This window comes from Lactuca virosa, chromosome 8 (assembly GCF_052849685.1).
Source record: "Lactuca virosa cultivar CGN04683 chromosome 8, Lactuca_virosa_CGN04683_v6, whole genome shotgun sequence".
In the NCBI taxonomy this organism is placed as follows: Eukaryota; Viridiplantae; Streptophyta; class Magnoliopsida; order Asterales; family Asteraceae; genus Lactuca; species Lactuca virosa.
In genome coordinates this window covers 363,486,591-363,498,674 of record NC_136433.1, presented here as the reverse complement: position 1 = coordinate 363,498,674, position 12,084 = coordinate 363,486,591, and the positions used below count along the sequence as shown (strand labels likewise).

Genomic DNA, 12,084 nt, shown 5'->3' with positions numbered 1-12,084 from the left:
TGTTGGTTTTGGTGGGGTGGTGATGGGTGGTGGAGGCAGGTGGTGATGATAGGTGGTGGGTGGTGGTGATGGGTGGTGGTGGTGGGGGGTGGTGGTGATGGATGGTGGAGGCGGGTGGTGGTGATGGGTGGTGGTTGGTGGTAATGACAGGTGGTGGGTAGTGGGTGGTGGAGGTGGAGGTGGGTGGGTTGTGGTTTTGGTGGGTGGTAGGTGAGGGTGATGGGGGCAGGTGGTGGTAGCAGGTAGTGGTGATGGGTGGTGGTGGTCAGTGGTGATGGATGGTGGTGGTGGGTGGTGGTGATGGTGATGATGGTGGTGGCGGGTGCTGGTTTTAGTGAGTGGTAGGTCGATGTGGTGGTGATGGGTGGTTGTGGTGGGTGGTCATGGTGGTAGGTGGTGGTGGATGGTGGTGTTGGGTGATTGAGGTGGGTGGGGAGGGTGGTGATTGGTGGTGGAGGTAGGTGGTAATGGTGGTGGCGGGTGGTGGTGATGAGTGGTGGTGGTCGGTAGTGATGAGTAGTGATGCATGGTGGTGGGTGTGGTTGGTTGGTGGTGGTGACGGGTGGTGGTGATGGGTGGTGGAGGTGGTGGTGGGTGGTAGGTAGTGGTGGTGGGTGGTGGTTGGGTAGTGGTAGGTGGTGGGTGGTGATGGTGGTGGCGGGTGCTGGTTGTGGCGTGTGGTGGTTTTGGGGGGTTGTGGGTGGAGGTGGTGGTGACAGATGGTGGTGGTGGGTGGTGATATGTGGTGGTGGTGATGGGTGATTGACGTGGGTGGGGGTGGTGATGATTGGTGATAGAGGTTGGTGGTGATGGTGGTGACGGGTGGTGGTTTTGGTGGGTGATGGGTGGGGGTGGTATTTGCGGGTGGTGATGGTGGTGGGTGGTGGTGGGTGCTAGTCGTGGCGGGTGGTGGTTTTGGTGGGTGGTGATAGGTGGTGGTGGTGGTGGTGGTGGCGAGTGGTGGTGATAGGTGATTGAGGTGGGTGGGGGTGGTGGAGGTTGGTCGTGATGGTTGTGGCGGGTGGTGGTTTTGGTAGGTGATAGGTGGGGGTGGTGGTAGCGGGCGGTGGTGGTGGTCGGTAGTGATGAGTGGATGTGGGTGGTGGTGGTCGGTAGTGATGAGTGGTGGTGCATGGTGGTGGGTGTGGCGGTTGGTGGTGGTGGCGGGCAGTGGTGGAGGTGGTAGTGGGTAGTAGGTAGTGGTGATGGGTGGTGAGTGATTTTGGTTAGTGAGTTTTTTAATTTTTTTGTAACAATTGATTAATTTTTATAAATATTATTTTATAGTTTTAATTAAAAAAATTATGTGGTCCAGATTTGTTTTCAAACGTTCTCGTAATAAGAAATGTTCTCGATTGAACGCTCCTATATATATATATATATATATATATATATATATATATATATATATATATATATATATATATATATATATATATATATATATATACACTGGTTCTGCTGTTTTGTTTGTCGTATTTTATCTTTCTATTTCAGTTTTTTTTTCAGGCTTAAATTCATAGTTGATTTAAATAACATAATTGTAAGGGATATCAATGAATTCACCAAAAATGATGGCTGTTTGGAGTTTAGACAGTAAATGACCACCTTTTACACATTTATCACAAATTGACCAGCGACCACTTATTTCACAAAAAAAAAAAAAATGAAATTACTTTTACAACCATTTTTCGCATAATATGATAATTTTGCACAATGCATTTTTTGAAATCTATTTTCATATTTTAGAAGTTTACCTATTTATTGCATTATAGATAGGCAAAATAGAGATGCACATTTTTAAATATATATGCACATTTTTGTAAAATTTTGGCCATTTAATAATAGTTGGGTCCTTTTCGTTTAGCCACTCCATTATATTGCACAACCTACCTATTTAACACTGATTGGGCGACAAACATAATTATGCACTATTTCAAGACAAAAGAAGCTCTCCAAGACTTGTTTTCAAGGATTGACTTTCTAATGAATCAATTTTTGCAAACCCGAAAACCATACTTATTAATTTTTATTTTAAGGTGCACTTATACATTAATAAGTTATGTCCTTATGTGATATGGTCATGAGTTTTCTATACCTTTTTCAGTAGGCAGTGTCTCTTGTCTAAGGAGCAGTGCCTGTCCTGTGTTTTATGATAGTCAAAGTTGACCCAATATTTAGGAGAATAAGAGGGCACGTGGGTCACCTGCCCAGTGAAAGATCCATTGCTATTTTTCTGATTTTTCTGCTTTAAGTTGTAGTTTTTAGCCAATTTAAGTTACTTTGTTTTAGCCATTTCAGTGTGTAATTTCAGTAACAGCTTTCAGTCACTTTAATAAAGCTTTAAGCATTAGGCTATCTTTAATTCCTCTTATACCCCTGTCAATTTTACTGTTAGATTAGCCTTGCCCACCAACATTTTATACCATGAAAACAATACCATTATTGTACAATATTTTTGCTTTCAGTTAGCTCGTGCAGTGATGATTCTTTATTGCTATATGCATAGTTGCACATGTGCTTCGAGTCAACTTCTTGACCGATGAATTTTTCTTGCCTATCCTCTTCTAGTTTGTTTGGAACATTTTATCTGATAGTAACGAAAAGCATGTTTGTTTATAATGGTTATCAAGAAAGTGAAATGTCCTCTCCCAAATTGCAGGCAATGATATCAAGAATTTATTCTTAATGCTCTTGTGTTTCAGGAGACTTACTGATCTTATTGAATGCCTCACTTAATTAGAAGTTTCTGCCAACTACATAATATGGCGAATTGGAGCCTCGTCTAAAGGTTAGTACGTTCCCCTAAATGTTGTTCCTTAAAATGTGTTTTTGCCATTTTTCATATGGACAATTTATCAGTGATTTTAAAAATGTTTTTAGTATCTTTTGGCAGACAAATTTATTACATAGACTTTGATACGCAACAATAGACATAGATAGATGTGGTACTTTGCGAACAACAATCTTACAGAGAATGATATATCAAGTTGTATATAATTAATTAAAGAGATATATTAATACTCCAATGAAAATGAAATGTGGTACATATGCATTGATGCACATACAAATAATCAAGTGATATTACAACCACTTGTGTGCTCAATTAATGTGCCTTGTGTATATAAAATCAACTTAGCATCTTTTTATATAAGTTTCTTCGTGCACAAGCATTCCATTCTTTAAATATTTAATATATATCCCAAGGCAATTTTTTTTTTCTTTCTAGAATCTTTCATCTCAAATTCCTTCTTCAGTCATGTATTCAACTGCTCTAGAAAGCTCTTTGGGAGTTCTAATCGTATTCAAATAATCAAGATATATGGAAATCATAACAAAATTGAAACCAAATACTTCTATAAAAATGCATGGCCAGATAGAACAACTTGTATAGCCTTACTTCAACAAATATTTACCAAGGCGATTGCCCCCATTTGACGTTGTTTTGATCCATATAAAGATATTTCTCGATTTGATCAAATCGTGCTCTCGGGATTGGGTCTTACATCATACACGTTTCTGTTACAGGGAGTTTCATATACTGGTTGGTTTTGGTATCAAGAGAGACATCGTATGAGTATGTTGTACTAAGCACTATCATAGTCACATACTAAAATAGCGGACACGGCTGTTTGATTTGAAATAACGGTTTCCGTGGTGCAATCGTTGAATTCTTTATATAATTAGTAGAACATTAAATATACAGTTATAGAGAAAACTTAACATACTATATGTAAATAAGCTACAATTTTAAAGTACCATGTTATATCTGGCACTATGTAGATTGTTTCACTTTTAGACAAGGCTTAAGATTTTACCCGTTAAACTGTTAGGAAATACTCCATCCGTCCCATATTGATAGTCCATGTTTCATTTTTCGTTAAACTACCATGAAATTAAATGCAACTACCATGGAATTAAATGCAACAAAAGGGTACGATTGTCATTTCATCTAATAAAGTTGGTGATAATTAATATTTTTCTTAATCTGTTTGTTTTTTGTCCGTGGACAATATTTTTGAGACGGAGGGAGTATAATCTTATCCATTTCCATCTACATGGTTCAAAATTGTCACGTCTAAGTTCTAACACAACCGTAATGCATTTGACACAACAACTTTGTTATTTATTGATCATTTACAAAAATATTATGAATTATCTTTGATTTCTCGAGAATATAAATGCTTGTTTGTCGAATATTGTGTCATATTAAATTCATATTTTGTAAAAAGCTTTGGCCACATACAATTGCATATGCAACGGGGAATAGACTTGGTATAAACCACTTATTTTGATCAAGATAAAGACAATTAGCCTAGGACCACACACAATAATACAAGTCTTTCATTGACTTCATTCATTCCAAATTCTGTCTAATTCAAGTGGATAAGATGCTTTGCCTTAACCTTGTATTTTAAGAAACAATGTTTTATATCTGAGTGTCCAATTAAAATAATAATAAAAAAAATAGACCAAATGTTGTATGCAATATTAAGGTGTTAGAAAATAATGACAAAACATATACGTGAACTGTGGGGGCTACTTTGTTGACTTGAAAGTCATATGTGAGGCCTACTATGAAACTAAATAGACCTCTTATGTACTAACCTGTGATCAAATTGACTGGTAACCTTGAACAATATGAAATTTTCAATGTAAAGTAATTATCCTCTATCGGGCTTGACATATCAACTTTGTTAATCATTTACAAAAATATTCTAATTTGTCATTGATCTCTCGAGAATATAAATGTTTGTTTGTCAATTACTGTGTTTTATTCGGTTTATATTTTATAAGATTTGTGGCCAGATATAACCACTTATTTTGATCAAAAGAACAACAAATTAGCCATAGGACCACACACGACAATATAATTCTGTCATTGACTTCTAAGTCTTGCATGGCTTTTTAAATCAACCAGTTCCTTCATTGTAGCAACTCATCACTTCATCTTTCTTCTTCCAATTTTGTTTTCCAATCTCTAAATTGCTTTAGGGTTGCTAATGGGGAATCGGAGAGGTTTGGGGCTCCATCTCATTTTCGTATGTGGTTTTCTGTTTGCAGGAGCCACATATACTTGCTTGGGTGATGGAAATACCAGTCTCGCTGTTTGCTCTGAGGAAGAGCGACTTGCAGTTCTGAACTTTAAAGATAGTGTTGAAGATCGTTCTGGAATGTTGTCATCATGGATTGGCAATGACTGCTGCCTGTGGGAAGGAATCCACTGTGACACTGTCACTGGAGATGTGGAAAGCCTTCATCTCATGGGAAATGATGAAGGCTACTTAGTTGGTTATGAGGTGATGTCTTCTTTGGCAGAGTTGAGACATCTGAAATCCTTGGATTTGAGTGGGAATGATTTTCAAGGAAGCCGCATCCCAAAGTTCATTGGGTCCTTGAAACAACTGACCCACCTTAATCTTTCTCAAGCTGGTTTTCAAGGTATTATTCCTCATCACATTGGTAATCTTTCTAATTTAAAAGTTCTTGATCTCAGTTTAAGCAAACGCACGTGGGGGCTGATGGTTGATGATATGGCATGGACTTCTGGCCTTTCATTGCTTGAGCATCTCGACTTGAGTCCAGTATATCTTGGCGAAGCACAAAACAGCGACGTGCTGTTTTACATGATTCCTTCCTTAAAAGTGTTAAATTTGTGGGGATGTAGACTTTTCGAAGCTGATCTTGGTCCTTTTCTTAATTTGAGTAGAATACTTCCCAACATCAAACACCTGGATCTTGGCTTCAATTCTTTCAACGGGCCACTCCCTGGATTTCTTCAAAACATGTCATCAACCTTAACATTCCTGGATCTTTCTAACTTTAATCTTAGTCGGTCATGGAACTTTGCTAACTTGCTAAGCAAGATTCCTTCTTTATCAGAGCTGCATTTGTCATCTTGTGGGCTTGATAAAACGCATCTGTCTTCCCCTCGTTATAATTTCAGCACACTTTCTAACATCCGACACCTGGTTCTCAGCCAAAATTCGATAGAAGGCCCATTTCCATCTGTTTTCACAAATATGAGTTCCCTAAGAGTCCTTGTCCTCTCAGGAAACATGTTGAATTCATCAGTTCCTATTATACCTAACCTTATAGATCTTGATCTTTCCTTTAACCAGTTAACCGGTCCCATTCCTGCATACCTTGGAAATCTCTCCAAACTTGACATTTCTTTCAATCAATTGAATGGTTCAATTCCAGAATCCATTGGAAATCTAGCAACTTTAACATATTTGGATCTAAGTTCCAATTGGTTAACGGGTCCCATCCCAGCATCTCTAGGAAGACTTATTTCCTTACAATTAGTTCGGGCGTCTTCAAATTTGTTAAATGGGACTATTCCAGTTTCAATTGGGCAACTTGCCAAACTTCAATATCTGGATTTCTCTAACAACTCTTTAGAAGGAGTAGTTTCTGAAGCCCATTTTGCCAACCTTTCAATGTTGAAGTACTTGGATACTTCTTCTAACACCAAGTTGAGATACAATATTTCACGTGACTGGATACCTCCATTCCAATTGGTATCTCTTCTACTTCGTTCTTGCAATATCGCAAATAGATTTCCGCATTGGCTTCGAAATCAGAGGAACCTTTATTTGTTGGATTTGTCTAATACTACAATTTCAGGACATCTGCCAACATGGTTGCGGAAGATGCCCATCATTGGTTACTTCGATCTCTCCCACAACAAACTCAACGGACCTTTGATAAACCTTCCTAATGGGGAAACTTATGGTCGGAACTATAGCTTTCCGATATTATTTCTGGAAAATAACTTTTTCAATGACTCAATTCCAAGGTCATTGTGCAGAAGGACAGATCTCGAATATCTCGATCTTTCCAGAAATAGATTAACCGGTCAAGTTCCCAAGTGTCTTGAGAATCTGCAACAGTTGCGTACCATGATATTTAGCTCAAATCAGCTGTCAGGTGTAATTCCAAGTTTTATGGCTCTTAATTCTTTAGAGCGATTAAAACTGAATGATAACAAATTTATTGGTGAACTTCCTCGAGAATTGGGTAATTTACGAGTTTTAAGTATCTTAGATCTGGGTAATAATAAATTGTCTGGAAACATACCAGAATGGTTCGGAGCAACACTTTCCTATATGAGAGTTTTGAGGTTACACAAGAACAACTTCACTGGAAGAATTCCTCAATGTTTATGCAAAGCTTACAAGCTTCATGTTTTGGATGTTGCACACAACAACTTAAAGGGACATATTCCTCGTTGTCTAGGAGAGTTGAATGCCATGGTTAATGATGGCGGATATAGGTACTCTGCTCCTCCCTCTTTCGACGTTGATGAGAATGTTGATCAGGTCATAAAAGGCGTTGATCTTGAATACACAAAAACTTGGGATATGGTTTTTAACATGGACCTTTCAAGCAATCAGCTTGTTGGAGAAATACCTGTCGAGCTAACTGCACTTTCCATGTTGGTGGGTCTCAATTTGTCAAATAATCATCTCAGTGGGCATATTCCAGACACCATAGGAAACATGACAGAGTTAAATTCTCTTGATTTATCTGGAAACGAGTTGACTGGGGTGATCCCTCCGAGCATGGCAGATTTGACCTTTTTGAGCCGTTTGAATTTGTCTCACAACAACTTGTCAGGACGAATTCCAACTGGAAGGCAACTGCAGACCCTGATTGATCCATCCATATATGAAGGGAACAAAGATCTACGTGGACCTCCACTTCCAAATAATTGCTCAAATCCAGGAGAACACCCAACAACGGTGACAACAAGCAAGAAGAAACGCAAAGCAGCTGAGGAGCAGATCAATGTATGGTTGTTATACGCGGACATAATTTGTGGTTTTGCAACAGGCTTTTGGGGTGTTATTGGGGTTCTGTTGTTCAAGAAACAGTGGACAAAGAAGCTTTTCAAGCTTTCTGAGGATATGATGGAAAATATATACGTTGCAGTTATGGTAAGAGTTGCCACGATCAAGAGAGGAAGAGAAGCCGCATAGATCCTCGGGAATCAACGGTCGTTTTGCTTTCTAATACTGATATTTTGCATTTTATACTAGTATTTGGATTTTGTGTTTGTAATATGGATGTTGTTTAAATGTGTCAATTTTGAAAATATTTGTTGGATTTGTTATTTTATACAAGATCAAGTAGACAGTTTTATTTGATTACTATTGAAATGAATTCCAAAACCTATGAGTGACTGGATTTTGACATGAAATGCACTGCTATGTTACTCTCAACCTGCTTCTGCTCTCACAAAAACCTGCTGCTGCATTTGTCTCTTTTAGTTAGCATGGCTCCAAGTAGGATTCAGGTAATGGTTTTTTATTATTATTATTATTATTTTTTTATTATTTATTTATTAATTTATTTATTTTTTATCTATCTTGGTTTAACCTTCTGTTGTTTTGCTGCTGTATTTGTTGTTTTTCATCTATCTAATATAGTTTTTTTGGAGCATAAATTCATAGTACATTTCAATGCCATAATTAAAAGGAAGATCAGTGAAGTGATCAAAATCAGAGGTGTTTGGACACCAAATGACCATATTTTGCACGTATACAAAATGACCACATATTTTGCAAAACAAGTGATTGTCAAATTACTTTTACGAACATATTCTGCATAATAACTTTTTTTGTGATTTTTTTTTTTTCATATTTTACAAATATGCAATGCTTTTGCAAAAATAGATTGCAAATTTATATTCCGGCTATTCATAGGACTGTTGTGCAAATCCCTTTTTGCCATATGAATGTGTAACTTTTTTTTAATATTTTAGTGATTAGCATAATTCGAAGGATATTAAATCTAGTATTCCACTATTTAAAATTTTCATATTTTAGTATTCAGAATTTCCCAAACATTTAGACACCTTTAATGTGGTTATCTTAGCATTTATTGGGGTTTAATATGATGATACAAGCAACGATCATATATATTAGAGGACGTGATTAAAACAAAGTACTTAAGAAAAGGACGATGGTATTCGTCATCATCACCTTCAGGGGCTTGGCTAAAATCTCAAATATTTCAGCTCTTGCTTTACAAATATATGCCCTTGATGTAGCCATTTAATACAAAAAACCCCCAAAATTTGTACCCCACAGAGCTGAGAGCCCCTTACACCCAAGAGTTCCAGGTTTGAAAAGAAGACTTCTGAAAAGTCAAAACGTCAACCCGAAGCATAGTCAAAGGTCAAGCAGCTCACCTGTAACAGAGGGTTCAAGACCAAGATGGAGATAAAAGAAGAGGAAGAAAAACTCTGATGGTTAAAAAAAGTAGTTAAAGAAATTAGAGAAATATAGCAAGTAACAAGGTTTTTTATGAACGGTAGAATGAAAGAAACGAACTAGCTAGAAGCTAACAACAAATGCATATTACAACCAAAGGCAGAATTTTGCAGCCAAACCCCCAACTCATATTACAGTTCTTCCTCCTGTTAAAAATCCAAAAATCAGAACGACCAACTATGTCATCAAATGTATCTGATTTCTTAGGTTTCATCGTTCCAAAAATGTGAGCATTACAAAAAAAATCCGTAACACCCAAAATGCTGTTATAATAACAGTATCAAAACACTTCCGATGCAAAAATGAAAACGGGATGGTATATGTTGACTCATATAATATCCTTGTGTATTCCATTGAGTTACAACCGAAATATATAGAGACTTATGGCTATTAACGGATATTATCTCAACAAGAAATGTATAGTATATCTTCTATAACAATGCATATCTATTATAACAAACCTTCGTCAATATCAGTAACGTAATATTCCGCTAATATATATATATATATATATATATATATATATATATATATATATATATATATATATATTATAGTTTCAAATGAAAATTATTTAAGAGGAAGATAATGGTGTGATTTCTAAAAATCTTGTAAGTAAATTAAGTTAGGAGTTTAATTTTAAGAACTTTTGATGATGACAATGCATATATGATACAAAACGATATAGTATGGTAGGTTTCAGTACCTAAGCTTATAAACCTTATAGTTTCAAATGAAAATTATTTAAGAGGAAGATAACGGCGATTAGTTTTTTTTTCGTGTTAGATGGTTCGTTTCAACCTTTTGGCGGTTTGTTTTTTGACATATGTTTTGTCCTATCGCTCGTGATATATCATTCTTTCATTTGAGTGATACATGATGAGTTATCTTCATAAATTAAAGTTGGACTTGTATCCTTTTCAAGTCCACATGAAGTTAAAACGAGTTGTGTCATCGATCCTAACCATGTACATTCTCGACTAGCTTCATCTACTGCAATTACTATAGCATGATTTGAGGATGTGGCAACAAGTGTTTGCTTTTGAGAACGTCAGGAAATTGCAGTACCTCCATTCATGAATACGTATCTAGTTTGAGATCTAGCTTTATGAGGGTCAGAAAAATAACCAGCATCTTCATAACCAATCAAGCCTTGTTTTGAATTGTTAGGATAAAACAACTCTAAATTAGTAGTTCGTCGAAGGTGTCGAAAAATGTGATTGATCCCATTCCAATGTCTTTTTGTTGGGGACGAGCTAAACCTTGGTAGCAAGTTTAAAGCGAAAGAAATGACAGGTCTAGTACAATTGGTAAGATACATAAAAGCTCCAATTACATTAAGATATGATACTTCTGGACCAAGTACTTCTTCATTTTCTTCGCATGGACGAAATGGATCTTTGTCAATATTTAATGATTTAACAACCATTGGAGTGCTAAAAGGATTGGCATTGTCCATATTGAAACGTTCAAGACTCTTTATGTGTAATTTGATTGATGCACAAGTATTTCGTTACGTATATGCTCAATCTGTAAACGAAGACAATATTTGGTTTTTCCAAGGTCTTTCATTTCAAATTCTTTCTTCAAAAATTCAATCACTTCAAGGATATCTTTATTCATTTCAATAATGTTTAGATCATCAACATAGACAGTAATGATCACATATCCGGATGTTGTTTTCTTAATAAATACACATGGACAAATAGTGTTATTTTTATAACCTTTAATTATCAAATAATCATTTAAACGATTGTACCACATGCACCCAGATTGCTTTAACCCATACAAAGACCTTTTTAGTTTTATAGAATACATTTCTTTAGGTTTTGTACTTAATGCTTCAAGCATTTTAAATCCGTTAGGGATTTTCATATAGATATCACTATCAAGTGATCCATACAAGTAAGCTGTAACAACATCCATAAGATGCATCTCTAAATTTTCAGCTACTTCTAGGATGATTAAATATCTAAAAGTGGTTGAATCCATTACAGGAGAATATGTTTTCTCACAATCAATCCCAGGCCTTTAAGAGAAACCTTGAGCCACAAGTGTAGCCTCGTATCTTACAATTTCGTCTTTCTCATTTCTTTTTCGTACGAAGATCCATCTATATCCTTATGGATTGACAACTCCATGTGTGAGAATAATGGCCCCAAAAACCTTACTCTTATTAAGAGAATTTAATTCAGCTTGCATAACCTCTTTCCATTTAGCCTAGTCAGGTTCCTTTTGACATTCAATGACAGATTGTGGTTCGGGATAATCATTCATAATATCACATGCAATTGCATAAGAAAATATGGCAGTTATATTACAAGTTTCATTTTGGTCATATACTGTAACATCCCGTTATTTTCTTCTTGTAAAGTCAACCCTAGTCAACCAAAGTCAAACTTGGGTCAACTAAAGTCTTCTTTATTGTTTTGAGTTTTTATTAAGATTAAAATAATAACCTTTGTTTATTAAAAATCCTTAAAATAATTGTGGTTCAAATATGAAAGATTAGGTTTAAAACCGAAAACTTTCGCATCTCATACTCTTCCTTCGCTTCGGACCGCATACGAAGACCGTGTACACTTCGGGCCGCAAAAGGTTCACGGCTGTGAACTCCTCGGACCGTGAACCCCTCGGACCGTGAACCCTCGCATACATATACTTTTCAGCCGCATTTTCTTCACCTTTTACACTTTCAAACACCATTCCAAGTCTTTTTCTCTCAAGTATCATCAGCCAAGAACACGAAGAAAAACCTCTCTCCTCAAGAACATTCTATATTCATCCTTTCTTATCATATTCG

The 12,084-nt window shown here is 36.6% G+C and overlaps 1 protein-coding gene across 1 annotated transcript; it reads left to right on the top strand.

The window, feature by feature from the left end:
• Window positions 1–4,918: 4,918 nt before the first annotated feature.
• LOC145132535 (receptor-like protein EIX2) lies at window positions 4,919–8,129 on the top strand. The gene has a single exon (XM_079067348.1). The coding sequence runs from the start codon at window positions 5,004–5,006 to the stop codon at window positions 7,983–7,985; it is 2,982 nt and encodes a 993-aa protein (XP_078923474.1). The 5' UTR covers window positions 4,919–5,003; the 3' UTR covers window positions 7,986–8,129.
• The last annotated feature ends 3,955 nt before the right edge of the window (window positions 8,130–12,084 follow it).

Bases quoted from the DNA above. Each gene is read 5' to 3' on its own strand.
- LOC145132535 (XM_079067348.1), top strand. From the start codon at position 5,004: ATGGGGAATCGGAGAGGTTTGGGGCTCCATCTCATTTTCGTATGTGGT.